The sequence below is a fragment of the Hippopotamus amphibius genome, chromosome 1 (assembly GCF_030028045.1).
Source record: "Hippopotamus amphibius kiboko isolate mHipAmp2 chromosome 1, mHipAmp2.hap2, whole genome shotgun sequence".
NCBI lineage: Eukaryota > Metazoa > Chordata > Mammalia > Artiodactyla > Hippopotamidae > Hippopotamus > Hippopotamus amphibius.
The window spans coordinates 70,123,276-70,146,499 of NC_080186.1; the positions used below are offsets into that span (position 1 = coordinate 70,123,276).

General features: G+C 39.1%; 1 protein-coding gene and 1 non-coding gene across 2 annotated transcripts in view; both read left to right on the forward strand.

Moving 5' to 3' along the window:
* ERICH3 (glutamate rich 3) overlaps positions 1 to 899 on the forward strand; it is a 76,944-nt gene extending 76,045 nt beyond the window's left edge. The window contains exons 16-17 of the mRNA XM_057695329.1: positions 15 to 226; positions 883 to 899. Of these exons, the coding sequence (XP_057551312.1) occupies positions 15 to 193 (179 nt within the window). The 3' untranslated portion in view covers positions 194 to 226; positions 883 to 899. The remainder of the gene's footprint in view (positions 1 to 14; positions 227 to 882) is intronic.
* A 14,255-nt stretch (positions 900 to 15,154) lies between these two features.
* LOC130842999 (small nucleolar RNA SNORA70) lies at positions 15,155 to 15,289 on the forward strand. The gene has a single exon (XR_009050674.1). It is a non-coding gene; the product is annotated as a small nucleolar RNA SNORA70 (small nucleolar RNA).
* Positions 15,290 to 23,224: the final 7,935 nt, after the last annotated feature.

A 23,224-nucleotide genomic window follows, 5' to 3' on the forward strand; every position in this document is an offset into this window, starting at 1 on the left:
CGTGATGGGGGGCAGGAGTCGGGGGCAGCTGAAGAATTCAGACCGGGATTATCCCAAAAGAGAGGGTCAGAGCCCAGGAGAGAGAGTCCACAAGACGCAGAAACACTCCCTGGAAAGCCCGATTGCTCAGAAACCCAAGAGAAGCAAGAGCGTGCAGTGCAGAGAGGAAGTGAGGACCCAGATGTTTCCCTGAACAACGGGAAAGCCTGAGACTTTGTGGCTGACGGTGAGTTTAAGCCTGACCTGTTTGCAGGATTAAACCGATTCCCCACCCGGGGTCTCTTCCCCTTTGGGCTGGCTCATCCCTTTATCAATGCCTGCACACACAGGCTTCAATTCTGGGCTGCTGAGCCCCAAGCCCTTCAGGACCTGGGCTGGGTGAGATGGACAGGGAGGCGAAAGCCACACAGGCACCCATTTCCATTCCCTTTGCAACTCTAAGTCACAGCCTCTGTCTTTGCAAGCACATCTCTCTGAAGCAGTGAGATCCTTCTCGACTCCCTCCCAGGGCCCCACGGGTGGATACAGAGGAGAGAGTGTGCCACGTGGACAGGTCACAGGAGGAAAGGCTCAAACTCTATTCCAGAATTCACTTCCCTTTGTTATAATTTGCCTTTAAATGGGCTTTATGTCTTCATTTCTGCAGTTTTGTGAAATTTAATAAATACATATATAGCATAAATATATGAAATATATTAAAATATTTAAAACGTGTTAAAATATATTGTGTCAAATATTGAAGATTATAACTAAAGATCAAAATTATTTCTAGCATTTCCTTGTGTTCCTGCTATTTCCTTAATGCCCTTGTATCCTTCATGCCTCGTTTCTAGTATCCTGAGTGATTATATTCATAGTTCTACCCTTTTTATTGCTTTTCAGGATATTTTCAAGACATCTTCTGGAAGACTTAGAGTGGAAGAGAAGGATTCACCTGGGCATCTCACCAGGACTTTAGATTTTATCTCTTTTTTTAAAAATCCCTGTGCTAGTCTGAGCAGTTCCTAAGCTGCCAGTGCTGGTCTGTAGCACCTCAAGCACCTTGAGAAGAGCTACACAGACCCTCCCTTGGGTGCTGGTTCCTAATGGAGGACTGGGAGGCTGCTACCTAATTCTACATCGTTAACAAGTCTATATTCAAATCAAATTGGTAGTTTTAAAATGTTTGACTTTTGCCAAAGATTACCTGAAAGTCCCAGTCCTGATGTCTGGGATTTGTTTGAATTCCTTTAAATTTATAATCACATTTTAGTCCCAGTTTCATGCATGAGAGTTTTGTTTAAAATTTGTGGCTCTGTCTGTGAAAATGAGCTCTAAGCATCCTTCCAGGTATACTCAGTGCTAAAGATTGCTGCAGACCTGTAAATCCTTCCAGAAAGGATTCCATGGCATGTCTATTCACTTACACTTAGAAATAGTCATGCTTTCTGTTTACACCAGATGAGTAATTTTAGGCGTAAATCTTGTTTCAAAATGCCCTTTGTTTTTGCGTGTTTCTGTAGTCTTGCTTTCTGAGGTAGACAGGTAAATGCTTGTGGCATTTCATCCCTGGGGGCCTTATGCATAGGGCCACTCAAATTGAATTGATGTTGTAAATAATTTAGTTGAGTAAAATGAGTAACAACCATTATAGCAGGTAAACATTGCACATCAGTCCACATGCCAACATTCGAGACGCTAGACTCCGGCTGGTGTCATTCAATGGAAAAGAAATTTGGATTAAGTCTGCATGCTGCTCACCTTCCCAAGTTCTGTTATTTCAAACCTGTGAACTAACCCTGCAGTGCACTACAAACCAATGGTCACAACTGCTTCCTAAATTACGCCCTCCCCACCCCCATCACTAGGAATAGTTGTGTGTTGGTGTGCCTCTTGGGGGTTTTGATTTTCTTGTGACATCTCTGTTTACATGCCAGTGTCCCAAAGGGCACATAAGTTTGGCCATCCTTTCACTATGTAAGGAGGTGAAAGAAAATGTCCTAAAGTGGTGATTCTCCAGTTATGCTACACATTACTTTCATGGCACACTTTCATGAATGATTCAATCCCTGGCCCTACCCCAGAGTTTCAGAGTGAATTAGTTTTAGATGGGTGTAGGCATCAGTTTTTTGTTTTGTTTTGTTTTTAATTCTTCAGTTCCAAAATTGAGAACTACTGCTCTAATCATTATACAATCCATACTGGCTGCCCTATGTCCCTAAAGACCAGGCATATTATCTTTATTATTTTATCTTTATAAGTGTGTTTCATTTTAATAAAGGAGTCATTCAGTGATCAAAGGTATTATGACCAGTGGTTCTCAAAATGTGGTCCCTTGATCAGGATATCAGCATCAACTGTTCCAAATATAAATTCTTGCCTTCATCTCATACCTATTAAATTGGAAACTCTGTGGGTGGGATGGAGCAACTGGTGTTTTAACAAGCCCTCTGGGTAATACTGATGTACACTATAGTCTGAAAACTGCTGTCATGGACTATTGATTGTTTTGAGGATCAGTCTTTGTTGGAACATGGATTGCAGGAGCATTGTGAACTTTGCCTCTCTTTCTGTCTCTCTTTTACTATCTATCTCTCTTTTTCTTTTTTCTCTAGGAAATGGTACTCACTGTAAAAGTGATGACCTCAGCTTTAAATTCATTTTTATTGTGACTGTAATGATATATATGTGAAATCCTTCAGCCCCACCCCCTACTGAGGACAAGCATCACTCACGGCACATCATAGATCTCCACTGTCTTTCATTTTATGAGTGGATTTCATCTACATTATAACCAATTTCATTTATTACTGAGCTGTATTACTGTGGAGTTCTACAGTATTTTTTTGCTGATCTCAACCTCATTGCTACAGAGCACTTAGAATACATAGCACCTTATGGGAAAGATTGTAGACTTGTTAATTCCATTGAAGAATGAGTTTTGTACAATGTGCTAAATGGAAATTGCATTGGATTATTTTTATATTTAACACATTCCATCAAAACATTCTATAAAATTATACTACAATCTGCATGTGGGTTTAACTGTGAAATTCAGTGTTGTGATATTTCGATGAAGTGAATTCTTTCTCTGCAAATACTATGTTGATAAAATTATTTGTATGTTCAACTGAACTGATTTTTTTCCTCGTATCATTATTAAAAGCATAAATAAACCATATGTGTACAGATAAGGCATGAATGGTCCTTTATAAATAAGACTAGACTTTAAAAAGTTTTTTTGTCCTTTCCTTACAAAATTTAAACTCCATAGAGTAGAGCACATAGAATTATTTTTATTGGGCTGTATTTTTGACTATATGTGTTTATACTACTGTCTGCATTCATACATGTCTTTCACATACATGGAATAATGTCAGAAAGGAAAATTGTTATCAGCATTTTATAGATAAGTAAATAAAAGCTCAGTTAAGTAGCTTGTCTAAAATCATGGTCAGTCGTGGGTCTTCTCACTCCAAACTCTGACTTTTTTATATCACATACACTTCCTTCTAGGAAGAGAAAATTAAATAGATACTAAGATACTATGTGAATCTCTACATGCTTTTGTTTACTTGTAGAAGTAAAAATCAAATCTCATTAATATACCCTGTATCAATAAGGAAAGGGTTATAGTTCCAGTCAGTATCAATCAAAGAAGATAGCAGATTATTTAAATAATTCAAGAGAAAAATAGACAACCAAAGTAAAGATAGGCAGAATTAGGTTATTTGCTCTTCTTGAATTAAGCCTTTTCTATGGCTTTGTAAACTCTTGTATTGTAAATTTAAATTATAGTTGAGTTCCTTAAAACTTCTAAGATCAATAATTTTGCCACAATGATTGCCATTGGAAATTATTTGAGAAAAGAAAAGAAGGCTGTAAAAAGATTCATCTGGCATGCGAAATATTCCAACAGCTTTAAGAACAGCCCAGGAGAGGCCACTTCTGATTTTGGTTAATGTTTTCTTCTAGTCTCCTATACCACCTGATTGTGTCATTTGAAAAATGTTCCCAGTTACCATGGCCAGCAGTAAGAGGTACAAAAGAATATGGAATAAATATAGCTGGAATTCTTTAAAAGTTGCTCTCAAACCCACCTTTTTTTTCTTTATTATGTTTTCTCCTTCCCTCTAACATCAAGCCCTGTGACAGGAAAACTATGCTCTTCAAAATAACAGAGAACATAAACTCTAGATAAAATGCTGGATGTTTGAGAATGCACATTGCCTTTGAAATTCCTGTCAGAAGTTTCAGACCGCTTAAAAATCTGTGCAACCTTATAATATTTTGGAATGATGCAAACCCTCATTTTTTATTAGGGAAAATATTAGAGATACCTGAAACAGATAAGCTGATACCAAAGGATATATAAGATCTAGCTCTCTGCCTGCTTTGTCAAATGTTTCCTGGTCTTATTAAATAGCTGCTTATAATTATAGGGCATAGGAAGGACAAAATTATAGAAGAAATCTCGCACTTGTTCAGGAGCTTGGTACTAATGTAACATGGAGACATTCAAGCTGGTTGGGTGTACCTCTGAGGGGAGATGAAGCTTTTCAAGGTATCCACTGGTGAGGCTACTTTGTAGATGTCAACCTCCATATGTACTTTTGTCATAAAATGGACCTGTCTGAGAGCTAGTCTGCAGTCAAGGTCTTCCCTCTTGCCAATCTCCCACTCTTTCTTCATAATAGAGGCCAACTCTTCATCCATTTACCAATTTTACTGTGTTGTCTCTGGGATGACACAACCGACAAAGGAACGATTTGAAATACCGTGCAGGTATTGAGAAAGGGAATGACCTTAATGGCTGGTTAATAAATCCTTCCTCAAGTCAAGTGGTTTTCAATTCTTTGTTTTCAAGAAAACTAAATGAGGACCTAATTGACTTGTCTGTTGATAAGCCATTTAAGTCATTTTATCAGGCTGTGATTTTTGGTAAATCACTCAGAAGGAGTTCAAATAGAGCACTGCTGCACAATGCAAACAAACTGCTTCCCCCATCTACTTATTTTTGTGACATGCACAGATACTGTACTTGTAGATCTAAACAAATAAAACAGAAAATGGAATATAACTGATGTTGAACACATTCTAGCAGGAGATAATATTTGTTCACAAATATACAAACTAATTAAAAATAGAAATTACTATTGTAAACATGCATTTCTACTTTTACTTTTCATATGTAAGGTTTATCAAAATTTATAATATGTGTATGTTGTTTTAAGCAAATGTATATTATTAATTATTGCAGTGATAGCTCAGTCCAGAAGAAATTTACCATATAGAATCTTATGGTCATTAGGAAATTTTAAATTAAATTTTAACTTATATAATAATTTAGTTGCAGAGAAGTATGACAGGGTGATCAATAGAAGACTTTCAAACTTAAAAATATACTACAGGAGGCTAAAATTCTGTGAGCAAAGTGGAATGGAAATGTAAGTTTATTAAGAAAAAAAAAACTGTGAGATTTCCCAATGCTAAAGAAGACCTTAGTCACGTACTTTTGAAAATGGTCAGGTTCCCCAGGAAACACTCTAGAACAGAGGTTTTCACGCAGAAGGTTTATTGGGGTGTGCTCTTGGGATTAATGCTGTGGGGGAGAAGAGGGAAGCAGAAATGGGTTGAAAGGAAAGGTGGGCTGTAAGGCAGTTGCCCTGGAGGCTGCATCCATCCCGTGGGGAGCTCTGGAGCTCTGAGGGCAGAACGAAGGTGAGAGGGCCAGGTCTCTGAGTCTGCACCGTAGACCAGTCACTGAATGTTGGCTGACTTCCCAGGAGGGAGCATAACTTTGACTAGGTAGCTCCCTTCAAGTCAAAAGCACTTCCTGTGGAGAGACTCAGAGGTGCACCAGCAGCAGACCCCACTCCAGGCAGAATGAATGTTTCGACTGCAAAGTCTATATCGGGGTGGCACGCCACAGCATCCATTACGTGGATAAAGGTGCCATCAGACTGTGATGGCATCTCAATTTTTTGAATACATTTAGGAAAGAGATGTAACCATTTTATCTTAAAATATTCCGTCTTATAACATGCTAGAAATTACATCTGAAACTGCTGTTTAGATTTATGAAAATGCATTGATGTCAGTGTAAAAAATGTGTGAGTGGGAACTGACAGTTTTTCAAAGCTCTCTTAGTGGTAAGTAAGCAAAAATATTTGAAGGGCACTAGTGTAAAGGACCAGGTGAACAGGTTTCTAAAGCTACGAGGTGTGGCAGCCAGCACAAGTGACTCACAAAAATTTTTATTACCGTGTAAAGTTTGTTTTGGCTACATACTATTACAGTGATGTCTGTTAGAAAAATCAGTGAGTCATGCAGCTTGGGGATGCCTCAAGGAAGAAATCAGAGTCCTAGCACAACGTCTAGCTATTTCTAGGGAAGGAAGTGTGCCTCTTGAGTGTGTCTGAATACACAATCAGGGCATCAACAGTTGTGCTCACACAGCAACTCAGTGCTGAAGAGCAGGGATCAGCACAATTTTTCCATAAAGGACCAACCAGATAGTATATATTTCAGGTTTTTCAGGGCATATAGTCAAAACTACTCATTCCTGCCATTTTAGGGCAAAAGAAGCTATAGACAATACTTAAATGAGTGTGGCTCTTTTCCAATAAAACTTTATTTGAAAGAAAGATGGACTGCCAAATTTTGCCTGGGGACTGTAGTTTGCCAAACTGCGCTTTCGAGAAGCAATCAACTTCTATAACTATGTAGACTAATCCTCACTGCAACTTCCCAAACTCCTACCACCCTGTATGCCACAGACATCGTAATTTTCAAAAATATGCCTTAATCACAAAAGTTTGGAAACAACTAGCACAAAGGAACTAATTGCCCTTTAACTCCTTGGTGGAATAAGATGATTTATTACAATCTTCCTCTTTTTTTCAGACTATTCTTAAAAAGCTTCATTTTAGCCAGGTTTTAAATCCCTTCTTCCACACTGTCACCATCTTCTCTGGCACATCTGTTAGAAGGCAAATGTGAGACGTCGTGAGGCAGGGAAAAGGAACTGTAGAGTTGTGACTATTACATTTCTTGTAACACAGGCTGACTTATTCTGCAATAGAACGTCAGCTCCATGACAGAAGAGATGTGGTCTGCTCTGGTCTATGTTCAAATCCCTATGCCAAGAGCAGTGTCTGGACATGGCCCACACTCAGTAAACAGCTCGTAAAGGATGACTAACAGAACTAAACTGCAGAGGTAATACTGTTGTACATCGTTCTGAAATTTTTTAAGCCTGAATTTAATTGATGTTGATAGGATGCAGGGAGTATCTGAATTTGTGGACTGAAAAGAAAATGGTCATTATTTTCATAAAATATTACAGGTAATAGAGACCCTAGAGATGAATGTTTCCACCAGCACCTCTGTAGGTATCAGACTGAGAAAACAGAGACCCAGTGAATCTGAAGAATAGGCTCCACACTGGTGAGGGACAAAACAGGGTTGCAACTCCCATCTTTAGTCTACCGCTTATTTCACTTCACAGTGCTGCTCTAAACATTAGTCAGATTTTCTTGTTAGAGATACAGAATCTCAATTTCTAATCAAATTCACTCTCTAAGACTTGTTGTGGTTTTTTTTTTTTTTTTTTTTGGTTTTGTTTTTTAGAAGAGCTAATTTTGTTCTTGCTTTGCAAATGCTGAAATACAAGTTTTCAAATGAGGCTTAAGTGAAACATTTGGTTTCTGAATTACAGATGTCCCAAGGTTTGTCATTGCTTGTTTATAATCCCCGCTGAGAATGCAAAGGTTTATGGTTAGAGACAGCAGAAATACCACGTACTAGTTATTTTATGCACACACACGTGAGCGCATGTACATACACCGGTCATCAATTAATTTAAAGAAAAGAAAATCTTTGAAAATGAATGGAAACTCTCCCTGCTGAACTAATCATAATGTAAGTGGCTTCCTACTAAGCACGGAACTCTCCAGCAGAATTCAACAAATCACAAACCTATCTAAGCATCTACAAATCGGCTTAACAAACTCAAATCTGAATCACTGGTTCTCAAATTTGACTGCACATTAGAATTCCTCTGGGGGTGAGACTTGGGCATCAGGACTTAAAAACATCTCCCCAGGTAATTACTATCTGGAGCCAAGGCTTTGCCCCACAGATCTTAATTCTGTATAACTACTAAGATTAAAATGTAGACTGTAAATGTGATTTCAGAAGCCTAATTTAAATCGGTATAATACAGCTTTAACACATTATGCTTTTACTATTTTAGTCATTTTATTCTTTTACTCTTTTATTTTTTTACTCATTATCTCACAGTGCTATGAGGAAGGTACTATTAACCCCATTTTATAGGTGATGAAAGAGAGACACAAAAGGGGAAGTAACATATTCAAGTTGTAAAGCTGGAAAGTGTCACAGATGGGGTTTAACCCAGGAAAAAAATGGCTCCATCAGGAGCAGGAGTTCTCACAGTTTAGCTTTGAATTAGAATCACCTGGAGAGACTTTTCAATAAGAATCTGCATTTCTAACAAATCCCCACATGATGCTGATGTTGCTGAACTAGGGACCAGACCTTGAGACCCCAGAGTTAAAACTGTGTTTTAAAAAGCCCAGCAGGTGACAGTGATGCACTCTGAAGTGTGAGAACCATAGTTCTGAAAGGTTCTCAGCCTGGGATGCACATTAGAACCCACTGGGAGGTTTTGAAAAATCCCGATGTCCAGGTTGCACCCAGACCATTAGAACCTCTGGGGAGTAGGACTGTGTACCAGTCTCTTTTAAAGCTCTCCCTGCAGCTGGGGTCAAGAACCACTGCTTTAGAGTCTACTCTCTGACACAGAACTTTGTAGCCTGTCCTTCACACCACAGAGCTGAGGGCTTCCAACACACAGTACCACCACAATTGCAAGGATAATGCTGGAATCAATTTCTGTTACCCGAGAGGCTGTATTTGAATCATACCCTATTAGTCTACAATAAATATCCTTCCCTTCAGCGCTGAGACCTCTTCTGGAGGCGATTGCTTCTCAATAGCAATTAGATTCTGTTGTTTTCAATTCTTAATCTCCATTTACAAACTGTAAGATCTGTGAAGCTGTGTCTCAGTAGCTTTGTGGCTGATGTAGCCCCTGGACTGCCGTGGAGAGCTGAGTGCCACTTCTCAGTAGGAGAACTCGTGCCCCTGGCAATTCCTAGACCATGTCTCTGAAGATTCAGCGTAAAAGCGTTGTGCAACGTGAGCTACCCAAGTCAAGGGGTCACCTCTCAACTGAGCACCTCTAACCAGTATCATAAATAGCTCCACTCCTGTCCAGTCCACATCTGGAAAACAGGTGACTCAATTGATCCTGACGGATTGGGAAGGGCTAAATCACAGATGATATTCACCTTTCTTCTTAACAGTTATGTTCAGGGAAAATCAGAGCATAATGAACAAGAATGGTTTGAAGAGAATCAACAAAGAGAAAAAAAATTAGATAAGGATAGCCTGAGGGAAAGAGATGGAAAGAGACAGAGGTAGTCTCCATTGTACCAGTTGATATACAATAGTGGTTTCCACTTATAGGTTATTATCACATACACCTTGCATTGTTCCCATGAAGTAGAATCTAGTGGCAAACAGAAAAAGATAGGATAGGTACAGTTGGCCCTCTGTAGCCATGGGTTCCACATCTGCAGTTTCAACCAATGGCAGGTTGAAAATACATATATTTTTTAAGCTCTTTATTGGAATATGATTGCTTTACACTCTTGTACCAGCTTTTGAGGTACACCAAAGTGAATCAGCTGTATTTATACATATATCCCCGTATCCCCTCCCTCCTGCAACTCCCTCCTGCCCTCCCTGTCCTGGCCCTCCAAGGCATCACCCATCATCGAGTTGATCTCCCTTTGTTATAGAGCAATTTCCCACTAGTTATCTATCTATTTTACAGTTGGTAGTGTATATATGTCTATGCTACTCTCTCGCTTCACCCCAGCTTCCCCTTCGCCCCCCGCCCCCCACAACTCCATATCCTCAAGTCCATTCTCCGCATCTGCAACCTTATTCTTGCCCTGTCACTGGGTTCATCAGTACCTTTTTTTTTTTCTTAGATTCCGTATATATGAGTTAGCATATAGTATTTGTTTTTCTCTTTCTGGCTTACTTCTCTCTGTATGACAGTCTCTAGGTCTATCCACCTCATTACATATAGCTCCATTTCATTCTTTTTATGGCTGAGTAATATTCCATTGTATATATGTGCCACATCTTCTTTATCCATTCATCTGTTGACGGGTATTTAGGTGGTTTCCATGTCCTGGCTATTGTAAATAGTGCTGCAATGAACATTATGGTACATGTTTCTTTTTGGATGGTGGTGTTCTCTGAGTATATGCCCAGGAGTGGGATTACTGGATCATATGGTAGTTCTATTTTTAGTTTCTTAAGGAACCTCCAAACTGTTTTCCATAGTGGCTATACCAACTTACATTCCCACCAACAGTGCAGGAGAGTTCCCTTTTCTCTACACCCTCTCCAACATTTATTGTTTCTAGATTTTGTGATGATGGCCATTCTGACCAGTGTGAGGTGACACCTCATTGTGGCTTTGACTTGCATTTCTCTAATGATTAGTGATGTTGAGCATCTTTTCATGTGTTTGTTGGTGAACTGTCTTCTTTGGAGAAGTGTCTATTTAGGTCTTCCGCCCATTTGTGGACTGGGTTCTTTGGAGAAGTGTCTATTTAGGTCTTCTTTGGAGAAGTGACTATTTAGGTCTTCCGCCCATTTGTGGGTTGGGTTATTTGCTTTTTTGGTATTAAGCTGCATGAGATGCTTGTATATTTTGGAAATTAATCCTTTCCAGTTGCTTCATTGGCACATATTTTCTCCTATTCTGAGGCTTGTCTTCTTGTCTTGTTTATGGTTTCTTTCACTGTGCAACAGCTTTTAAGTTTCATTAGGTCCCATTTGTTTATTCTTGATTTTATTTCCATTATTCTAGGAGGTGGGTCCAAAAGGATCTTGCTTTGATGGATGTCATAGAGTGTTTTGCCTATGTTTTCCTCTAGGAGTTCTATAGTGTCTGGCCTTACATTTAGGTTTTCAATCCATTTTGAGTTTATTTTTGTGTATGGTGTTAGGAAGTGTTCTAATTTCATTCTTTTACATGTTGCTGTCCAGTTTTCCCAGCACCACTTATTGAAGAGGCTGTCTGTTTTTCCATTGTATATTCTTGCCTGCTTTATCAAAGATAAGGTGCCCATATGTGCTTGGGTTTACCTCTGAGTTCTCTATTCTGTTCCATTGATCTATATTTCTGTTTTTGTGCCAGTACCATACTGTCTTGATCACTGTGGCCTTGTAGTATAGTTTGAAGTCAGGAAGCCTGATTCCACCCGTATTTTTTAATTCCAGAAAGTTTCAAAAAGCAAAACTTGAATTTGTTATGCATTGCATCTATTTACATAGCATTTACATTTTATTTATAATTATTTACAGAGCATTTACATTGTACTAGGTAGTATAAGTAATCTAGAGATGATTTAAAGCATACAGGAGGATGTGCATAGGTTATATGCAAACACTACACTGTTTTGTATAAGGAATTTGAGCATCCTTGGATTTTAGTATACAAGGGCAGGTCCTGGAACCAATGCCCTCCAGATACTAAGGGATGACTATATCTTTTTAAATTGAGGTAACATTGATTTATAACACTATATAAGTTTCATGTGTACGATGTAAACAAAAAGAACAAAGAGTCTTGCTCATCATCCCAATATACAAAGGGTTAAGTCACAACCCATTGCAGTCACCCACTAACAGTGCATCTTAAGGGGAATTCATCTAGATAGTTAAGATGTATATCTAAGGAAGAATTTCAGGTACCCCAGATTCTTGCATCTTCTCATATATAGAAAAGCACTAAAATCATTAATTTGATATTAACTGTTCTTTGTGATTAGCAGTAACCTTTACCAAGATGTATGCTTGATTATACATATTTCCCAGCCAAAAAATTCATATATATAGGCTGGCTCCTCCCCTACCTCTTCAGACCAGTCCCCTCAGAGCTACTGAGAAACTGTTTCCTGGGCTATAGTTCTCAGTAAGGTCCCTGAATAAAACTTAACTCATAAGTTTTACATTGTGTGTTTTTCTTTAAGCTGATAATGTTACATTTCTATTTCTGTATACCCCACAATATGCTCACCACCAAAAGTTTATTTTCTATCCAAAGGGGTAAAGTTGATCCCTTTTACCCATTCCCTGCCCCTCTTCCCCTCTGGTAATCACTACTTTGTATCTAAATGTTTGTTTTTGTTTGGTTTGTTCATTTATTTTGTGTTCGTTTCATTTATTATATTTTATGCAGCCACTATTGAAAACAGTATGGCGATTCCTCTAAAAGTTAAGAATAGAACTACCATATGACCCAGCTACTACACTTCCAGGTATTTACCCAAAGAATATGAAAACACTGCACCCCCATGTTCATCACATTATTTGCGACAGCCAAGATATGGAAAAAACCTAAGTATCCATCAACAAATGAATAGATAAGATGTGGTGTATGTATACACACACACACACACACACACACACACACAGTGGAATACTATTCACTCATAAAAAGATGAAATCTTGGCATTTGCAGCAACATGAATGGACCTTGAGGAATGACTGTAGTTTAATTCCTATTTTACAGATAAGCAAAAAAGTTCTGAGATTTTTCTACGTTTTCCCCTTAAGGTTGTATTCTGTGTAATTTCTTCAGAGCCATCTGCCAATTCTTTTCTATTTATCTGTCTAATCTTCTATTTAATGAATTCACTGTACTTGTGCTTTCAACAATTTTATTTTTCATTTCTTAAAGTTGTATTTAGTCTTCAATCCAAGCCTACCTGTGCCTTTTTTTTCACAAAAATTTTCAACTCTTTGTTTTGCATTCCATGTCAAGTCCATCAGTAAGCCTTAGTCATCTCTCTGTCTCTCTCTGTCTCTCTTTGTCTCTGTCTCTGTCTCTCTCTCTCTCTCTCTATATATATATATAATTTTTTTTTACAACATCTTTTTTTTTTTTTTTTGGCCGCATCACGCAGCATGCAATATCTTACTTCCCTGACCAGGGATCAAACCTGTGCCCCCTGCAGTGGCAGCATGGAATCTTAACCACTGGACCACCAGAGAAGTCCAGTCATCTCTATATTAAAGCTAATTGAGAGACATATTGAGATATAACAATTTGATATTGATTTTGAAATATTCAAAATGAATTAATGTTTAAGTTAAAGATAACTAAAAAGTGATATAAAATTGTTAAAACTTACTCTTTAGTATGTCACTGGTATCCACAAAAACTACTTTGATGTTTTTCTGTAATAGGCATAAAATAAGAATGAAACATAATTGACTACAGGGAGGGAGAAAAGAGAAGTTTGAAAACAACTTATACAGAAACTAAATTGAATTTCCAAAGCATGCCAAAAACATAAGGTATATGTACCTGCACCACCTCTATCAACATTTGAAGTGGAGAAAGGATCTATAAAACTCCATGATAAAACTCTAGGATAATATTACAGTGGCAATAATCATGAATAGTATTAGGACAGCAAACTCTCTTATAAGAGCAAAATGAATTTAAATATATATGAAAAGACAGATGCACAGTGATATTATATTTTCATTTATTACTCAGAATATCTCCCAACCCACCAGATGCCTCCTACCAACATTATATCTATTTCTTCATTTTACTACCAGGCATGTGATTGTATTTTCTACTCCAACACCCTTTCCTTTAACTACATAACTGCAAATCTATCTGTTCATGTTTTAAATAATTAATTAATTAATTTTTATTGACTGCATTGGATCTTTGTTGCTGCACATGAGCTTTCTCTAATTGTGGCAAGCGGGGGCTACTCTTGGTTGTGGTGTGCAGGCTTCTTATTGTGGGGGCTTCTCTTGTTGCAGAGCACAGGCTCTAGGCGCATGGGCTTTAGTAGCTGTGGCACGAGGGCTCCAGAGTGCAGGCTCAGTAGTTGTGGTGCATGGGCTTACTTGCTCCGTGTCATGTGGGATCTTCCCAGACCAGGGCTTGAACCCGTGTCCCCTGCATTGGCAGGCAGATTCTTAACCACTGCACCACCAGAGAAGTCCCTATCTGTTTATTTTTGATGGTTCTATGCTGCTTGCTAATTTTTTCCTACTTCATGTCATTTTATTTTTAGAATTTCTTTAAGTACTTTATGCATAGCTACTTTCCATTCTAAAACCAGTTCTTCTAATATCTGATATCTTTGGTGTCTGAAACTGTAGCTTGTTATTTCTGTTGACTTTCATTCACGGTGGTTTTTTTCTCATTTGTTTCTGAGTATTGAGTTAATTTTACTTGAGAATAATCCTTTCAGGGTCCAGTTTAATCTGCCAGTCTTTAATATATTTCCCCCTCATTGTTGGTGCAAGGCTTAATCACCAATTTCATTACTAACATATCACTGCCCTCAGGGCAACCTTGTTTTTCCTTTGTGCTTGCATGATCACTGATGGTTTTAACTCACTTTTTTATTTTTTTAGGTGTTTCCCTATTCCCTGCAAGTAGCAATACAGTAAAAATTTTAATTTTATTCAGGTTCTATTTGTACTGTAGTGAGAAAGCCCTTTAAAGAACAAAGTCCCTGTATTACAAAAGGCAGACTTTTGACATAATCTTCAAAATAATTATATCATTTAATTGTAAGAGAATATATATTTTCAAATATTCATAGTTATAAATTCCCAAGAATAAGGTTTAGGTTGACTGTGAAGATACTAGCAGTTGAGACTAAATTTTTCCACAACTGAAGCTTCTTAAATGATAGTTTAACACAATTGTCTTAAAATGGTTGTGAAGAGATTTTTAAATCGCAATGCTCTTGTTATTGGCATTTAACGTTGTAATGCTCTTGTTAGTGGTATTTCTTCCCTTATTTCAACTTCAAGGAAGAGTTCACATATGGGTCAAGGAAACAACTAGGTTGTATGAAACTTTTTAGTAGAGAAGCGAAGGAATATTCTACCTTCTGAGTAACTTATTTTTCAATTTTTTTCACTCTTTTGTAATTTGTCCACTGTAGCTGGTAAAATATGATAGGCTCGGGGCCTCCTTCTACTCAGAAGTAAGTAATAGGCCCCTTAAAAAGGGGAGTAGACCTTGAAGCCAATTTAGCCAAGTGTGCTCCTTTCCCCATGGGAGCCTGGTGTGCACTGGCTGCAAACAGCAGCCTCCTCGGCAATGTATGCAGCCTGTCGCCTGCTAGGGTTGCCCTAAGGGACCTTGGAAACAGCCCTTTTCAGTGGACATTCACGACTGGTATGCTGTTCCCAGTCTAGGCTCCAGAAAGGTATGTGCACTGCCTTGGGAAAGCCCCAGGGCACAGTGTCCAGGGTCCACGTTGGCCAAATTGTAATGTCCGTCCGTCCCAAGCTGCAGAACAAGGAGCCTGTGATTGAGGTCCTACACGGGGCCAAGTTCAAGCTCCCTGGCCTCCTGAAGATCCACATCTCCAAGAAGTGGGGATTTCCTAAGTTTAATGCCGATAAATTTGAAAACATGGTGACGGAAAAGTGACTCATCCCGGATGTCTGTGAGGTCAAATACATCCCTAATCATGGCCCCCTGGACAAATGGCGGGCCCTGCACTCATGAAAGCTTGGCGCTGTCCCCTCCTTACTCATGCCTGCCATACTACTTTCCTGTCAAAAATAAAATAAAGTTAAAAAAATAAAAATAATGAAATAAAAAGGGGAGTAGACCAATGTTAATTTCCAGATTTTGATATTGCACTGTAGTTCTACAAGATGTTCTGGTGGGGGAAACTGGGTGAAGAATACACAGGACTTCTCTGTACACTATTTTGCAAATTCCTATGAATTAATCATCATCAAAAATAACAAGATAAAAAACCCAGCAGAGTGGAAACTAGGGTAAGGCCTAGAGACAAGAGGGTGTGAAGGAGGATGTTGCTTCTGTCTCTGACCAGGCCTTAAAAGAGTGGGAAAAGTGGGCTCTGTGTGACGCACTCATGGTATATCCTAGTCCTCCAAAGGCGTTGTGCAACAAAGCCCTAAGAAATAACAAACACTCATTTGCCTGCGGTATACTCTATTATGAAATCCCTGAGTGACCCAGCAGGGTGACAGGCAGCTGCATGAGGGCACAGAAAACCAGTCATCTTCTCCTTGGAGAGACAACTCATAGCTCCCTTTAAATGTGTGGTGGGTTTTTTTTTGATGGTTATTAATGTGAGGTTTACAAATGAACACCATAAATTAGCACCACAGGAAAAATGAATTCTATGGAGTCTATAAAAATAAGAGAAAACATGACTTTTAAGGCAGATCATTTTAAATTATAAGAGGATAGAGGATCTGTTTTTCAACCGGGCTAAGAACTCAGAGAACACTTGTAAACACTCCTGTTTGCTGTGCAATATGGTTTTGATTAATTGCAGCATATGCTTGTACTATGAATAATCATTTTTGATACAGTAGTAAGACATGTGACAGAAAAACTGCAAATAAGGAGGTGTTTCTCTGTGATTCTTGAACTCTATTAATATTTTAAATCAATTAACAGCTTAATGGATAGTGTGGGAGAAAGGAACAAACTAATTTAGCTTTAGCAAGCAACTTGAACAGTTTTTACTACTCACTATTTTACATTTTGCAGAATTTCCACTTGTATTAATATCTTATTACTTCTATTAAACATACATTTTCCCTTAAGCCTAATGTTTCTTCAGTGGAGACCAATTAACTAGGACAGTATTTTCTTAGCTAGCCAATTATTTTAATTGCTAGAATTTTAAAAAATGTGCTTGCTTTGCATAGATTTGACCTGTTGAACTTGCCCTCAAAATGTACTGACTTTGTAATACAGAAGATGGAAGATTTTTGGTGAATATGTGGATACCAAAAAAACTTAGACATCTGGGGCTCTGCAGAGAGGAGCAATAGACTAACAACCCTATGCCTTTACTCCATTGCTTTTCATCCTCATCTTTGCCTTGAATTTGGTGCCTTTCCTATCCAGCCATATTTTGTTCATTTTTTTATTCAGCTTCCTTGTCTATGTGAAGAACTAGGGCTTGAAGGATGGGCAGACAATTACTGTAACTAAAGAGGAACTATAATATGGTAGATGGGCTCCACTATAACTAAATTTGAGCCTTGCTTCCTTCTTCTTTTGGGATTGGTATTGAAAAAAAATGCACGAAGCTCATATTTAATGAACATTGAAGAGTTAAAAGCAAAAGCAATGATAGATCATTTCATTCATTAGCCCTCCAAGCAAGGGGTGAAGGATGCTTAAACTGAAAGACCAAGATGCACCACAGAGATAAATTTTGTTTTGGGGGTTAATACCCTTCAGGCAATGCCAGGAAGCTGGTTATTTTCATGCAAATGAAGGAACTCCCTGAAGGGTATGTAAAAAGTCATTTCCAACTTGCAGAGACACTAAACACACAGCTAGGGAGGAAAAGAAACAGCAGTAATAATGAGAAGGCTAAATAGGAATATACTGATAAAGAAAAAAAATTAGTAAGCAGATTGGTAGCATGAGAGAAATAACAACAACCAAAAAGGCAGAAGAAAAAAATGAGCTTACAAAAATTTAGAGCAAAGGTAGCAAATCCCTAGCAACATAGTACTAGTTTTGCTGGTGACAGGGTTATTTACAAAGGGCATAATCAAGCCTAGTAGTGCTAAGTACCACATTGCACACATAAGAAAGAAACTGTGAAAGAGTGAAAACAGTGTTAAATCAATAAAACAAAGAAGCCGTTAGACTGATGTGGTTCTAATGCCTTAGCAACCTACATAAGCAACCCCAAAACCTAAACTTATAAATGCCTTTAGGTTAAGAAATCAAAATCTAAGGACAACCAATCACAACCAACTAGGCTGTCTCAAATAAGGCAACCACCTAAGCTAGAGCCAACCAAATAATTGCTTTGCTTTGTTTCTATTTCTTCTCCATAAAAGTCTTGCCCCTGGTTGCTGCAAGTAGAGTGCTGCTAACTACCTCCAATTTGGCACTACCACTTTGAATGTATTTTTGCTCAAATAAATTCTTAAAAATTTTAAAATGCCTCAGTTTATCTTTTAACAGAGACAATAGGAGAGTCAAAGGGGCTGAAAGAAACAAGGCTAAAATGATGATCTCAGTCCAGCAGTCTACTGAATCCTTCACTCCTTTGTTAATTCATTCTTACTCTCATTTAATTATCCAATCACTGACTCCTTCATTCCACAAACCATTCCTTACTAAGGAGGAACTAGTGGTCAAAATTCATTTGTTTGCATACTGTCTATCTGAGCTTGGTCTCTCTAGAAAGCAGAGCCTGAGCAAAAGCCTCATGTGCTACTATTTCTTTAGGGAATGCAATCCCATGGAAGGGGGAACGAGGAGGGGGGAGTAAGGAAGGGAAGGAGGGAGAGCCAATCCTACAGTGTGATATTGAGCTGGACACTGCTTGGAATCCAGTGCAACTAATTGTCAGTCTCACTGAATTGTCTCCTGAGATCGAGAACAACTGGGCCTTGGGACATTTAGGGTGTGGTAGAGAAGGGAGAAATTATTTCCGTCCTCTGATCCCTATTGGTCAAAGGTTAACTTCATAGGTCCCCCAGTGTTAACTGCCAGGTTGAGCTGCAAAGGCCTCAAGAACCTGGGACATCTCTGCTCAGGGCAACAAGGGCACCCCATGGCAGTGATCTGAGGGGTACAAGGCAATAGGGACCAGGCTTGATATGAGGCAAGGTGTGGTCAAGTTGTGCCCACAGGAAGTTGCTTTGTGGTGATGGTGGATGACTCAATGGCCAGTGGCTTAGGTGAGACCAAGAAGATTTGAGGTAATGAGGCAGGAGATAGATGTGCTCCAGGCTAGGCATTTACAACTGGCCCCCTGTTCACAACTCCTGAGGTGAGAATAAGATGAGCTATAGGCTAGACATTCATTACCAGCTCCCTGTTTACATTTCCTGAGACAAGAGACTACTGGGCTCCAGACTACGTATTTATGATTCGACTCCTATCTATATTTTGAGATCTGCACCTTGATATAAGAAACAGCAACAGGAATAGGGTAAATAACCAGACATTTGGACATTTTTATGGCAGGGACAGAGAGGGGCTAAACCCTGTTAAAAGATTAAGAGGTCATACACTCCCCATCCTTAGGACAAGGGAGACACTACACATGCGCAAGTGCCTCCACAGGGTCTACAAGGCGGGGGAGGCCAGACCATAGTAAGTCTTGCTATCCCCCTCCCAGAGGCCTTTGTGATGCGATCCATCTTGACTGAGGGGTGTGTGCACCCCCAGGGGAGGGTCTAGAGGGAAATTAGCCATGTGGTCAAAACAATACTATTGGCCAAGAAGAAGGCAAAGACCTGGAAGTCTACCCCTTATAGAGGATTTAAACTCCCCAAAGGCACAACTCTGGGGACTCTCTCCCTGAGTTCACCTGTGCGTCTATCCACATGTACTTTGCTTTTTGAATAAACTTTTTACTTTTCTCTTTACCTTCTGCCTCCTTGCCTGAATTCATTCTTGACAAGGCAGCCAAGAACGAGGGACCCAGGCCCTAGCTGCCGGCCCCTGTGGTCCAGTGGTTAGGAGTCCGGGTCCAGGAACTAGGATCTTGCTTCCAGGTACTGCTCGCTGATGCTTGCTGCAAGCTGCCGCTTACTGCTGCCTGCCTCCAAAATCAGTAACACAAAAGAGGAGCCTAATACATGCTTCTTGGAGACAGTAATTAACCGTTTATATTTAACTTTACTGCACTGCAAATTTGGTTATCATTTTATTCACGTTGTGCTTTTTACATTATTCTCATATTCTTTTTGTTATACAGCCTCGATTATAGGGTGCTAATGTAGGGTTTATTTGTCTTACAAACACTTAAATGCTCTCAAACCATAATCCTGTAATTAGCATCCAGGAAGTTAAAGATTAGCCCTCAGTGCTTGGCTGATTCCTCTCCCTGTCATGGTATATTAAGCATGGCCGATTGCTCCGGAACATTTTTCATGTGCTTGGCACTGTGATGTGTGATTTTCATGCATTATTTTACTTAATCCTCTCTATGAGGTAAGAATCCTTGTCTCCACTTTATAGATGGGGACTGTGAGGATCAGAGGGACTGAGTAACCTGCCCATGGAAGGTCACTCACATGTTGAGGGGCTGAACCAGACTTTCACCCATGCTTGACTGAAAAGCAATGCCAGTGCTTCTCAAAGTGCGGTCCTGGGACCAGCAGCATCAGGTCTCCCAGGGACTTGCTGTAAATGCACATTTTTGGGTCCCACTCCAAAACTTCTGATTCTAAAACCCTGGGGTGGGGTCCACCAACTGGCATTTGAATGAAGCCTCCAGTGATTCTGACACAGGCTAAAGTTTGAGAATGGCTCTGTGCTATTCTTCCTCCTACAGTTTCATACCTGGTACAGGATAAACATATGTCATCCAGCGTCCCATTCATTTTTATTCTGCTCACCTCAAATTAACCTCGATCTTGACATTAATTCTTTTCCCTTTGACTGATGTGAGTTTAAGGAAGGGAAAAGAAAATCTTTGAAAGAAGAACTTGACATTCTTCACCGTGGATTAATCTTTGAAGTGGGGTTAAGCAGACCATGGATTACTATGAGTAAAAACTGAAGGGCGAACCAACATTCAAACTATTTTTATTGTATTTTGTGGTCTTGCTGGAATCTCACCCTTTCCTGATTAGTTGAGATAAAAGAAGAGATGGAAGTTAGTGAAATTAGTGAGCTTCAAAACATTCTTAAAAGATGGTGAAAATACCTTTCTCCTGCATATGAGTCCATTGCTTAAAAGACAGATATTTGAGATAGTATTCTTTTTATCTCACTAATTAAACATAAAGTTAGACTGAGAGTGCTTTGGAGACCTGTCCTCATCAGCGGGGCCTGGCACCCGTGGCAGTGTTTTAATTCTAGAAGCCTAATTTAATTAGTACCCTGCCACTGGGTCGGCTGCTGTGCTGCCTTGGATCTCTGGCCTGAGGAGAAATGCACAACCCCTGCTCTTTTTATATCTAGTTAGCCTTCTAAAAGGTAGGATGTCCAAGGAGGGAGAGGAACGTTGCTTCTTCATCATGTTTTGCATGCGGTGCTAATTGAGCTGACAGTCTTGGACCACAGTCTGTTCCTGCAATAGCAGAGCCTTCAACTGATCCCCTGTGGAAGGACTGCAAATGTCAAAAGTCTCATCTTTGCCGTTGTGGCTCTTGAAATACCGAAGGGAATTGATCAGGGGAAGCGCTGTAGTCTGTATGCTTGAGTAACTACAAGCAACACAAAACTAGGAAGAAATAAGATATTCAAATCCTACTGGTAATGGCTTCACCATCTTCCCTCACTTTCCCTACCCAGTGTACTAATGAGGAGAGGAAGATGTGAAACTCCCTGGCTTCCCTAATTGCTGTGCTTTGCCCTCATAACTTTTTGTTCCTGCTTATCAGGGTGAGAGTTTTGCTTCTGTCAATCATTTCTGGCTCTTTCTGCCTACAGAGTAACAATGTATATTTTTTGATCCTTGAGATTATTCCAACTCTTTTTTCCATAATTAAAACAGAGAAAATGATGATGATTTTTTTTTTTTTTTTGGTTTTACTTTGCAATCAGGAGGCATAGCAATCAAGAAAGGTTTTTTTTTTTTTTTGGTCCCTGCAACTTCTCCTGGGTAATTCCCAAATTTTCCTCAGGACTGCAGAACTGCAAATTTGTTTGCTTTTACCACAGTTCTGGATTGTGAATGTTTGCTATATTTATTCCTTTTTGTCCATCACGGTGGAGGCAGTACTATGCAGTGAAAAACTCATGGTGACTAGTGCAAGACAAGCCGAGATTTGAAACCTGATTCCATTCTATACTAGCTTAGATTCATTACTTACCCATTTGAAAAATAAGGACGAGCACTCTCCCTTCGCAGAGCTATTCTGAGGACTAACTGAAATGATACACTGAAAATCATCTAAAACAGTTCCTGCCCCATAGTAGATACTCAATAAATGTATTTTCTTTCTATTTTTAATTATCATCCCCCTTGTTTGGGAAATTCTTTCTGGTTCTTGTATTTGCTTTAAAGGATTTCATTTCTCTTCAGATTTTATTTTAGGTGTAAATAAGACATCACTATCTAAGGTTGATGGATCTTGGCTCCAACTGCCTCAAAAACGTAAGCTTGGCAGTTTGCTATTTGCAAAGGTAGGTTTTTTAGGGATGTTGATGGTTATTTCCACAAGAGAGAAAAATCTCTACCTTTCTCATGCTCTCCTTCTGCAGAATAGCTATTTGGCTGCGTGGTATATATATGTAATATAACAGTAAACAATAAACAACAACAACACTTACAATATTGACTATGGTGTGCCAGGAACTCTACAATGTACTTTACATTATTTGCAATCCTTACAGCAATTCGACAACATAATTTTTATTATCACCATCTTACAGATAACAGATGAGCTCAGATAGGTAAAGTGACTTGCCCAAGGTCACACAACTACTGTAGAAGGTCAAGTGACTCCAGAGCGAATGCTTATTTTTGGAGGGAGAGAAGGAGGAAGGAAGGACAGAAGGAAGGTAAGAAGAAATTAAGGAAAGAAAGGCAGAGAATGAGAGAGAAAGAAATCAGGTCCTTCATTTCAGATGAATTGTCTAGCGTTACCCATTTTTCCTACTACTGGCACCCATTTTTCCCTCTTTCTCAGGGAAATGTCAGCTTTGGAAATAATTTAACCCAAATAACCACTGTGTTGGAATAACTCTTTCCTGGTGCTGCTGTCATTTGGCTTACAATTATAGCTAATTGAACATCTTCTAAGTGAGCTCAGTGCTGCATGCACGTGGAAAAAAAATTTAATGTGCTAGGCATGCAAAAACATGATCATAGAAGTTCATTTTTACCAGCACAAAAAGAAAGCAACTAGTGAGACCTTTTTTTCAGCAAGGAGGGAAAAAAACACACACAAAAAACCCCCATGGTCTTGAGATAAGCTCTAAGATGATCCCTGGGCCCCATTAAAGGTGCAGTAATGAAAAGAGTTTGTGAGCTATAGGTTGGCATCTGTGAAAAAGTTCCCCTTCTCAGGAATCAAGATGCATTAGTCTCATTATTTGCAGATACTTGACAAGACAAGGGCCAGAGGGAAGCAGCAACATAAGGAGAGATAGTGTGGAGAGAGGAGG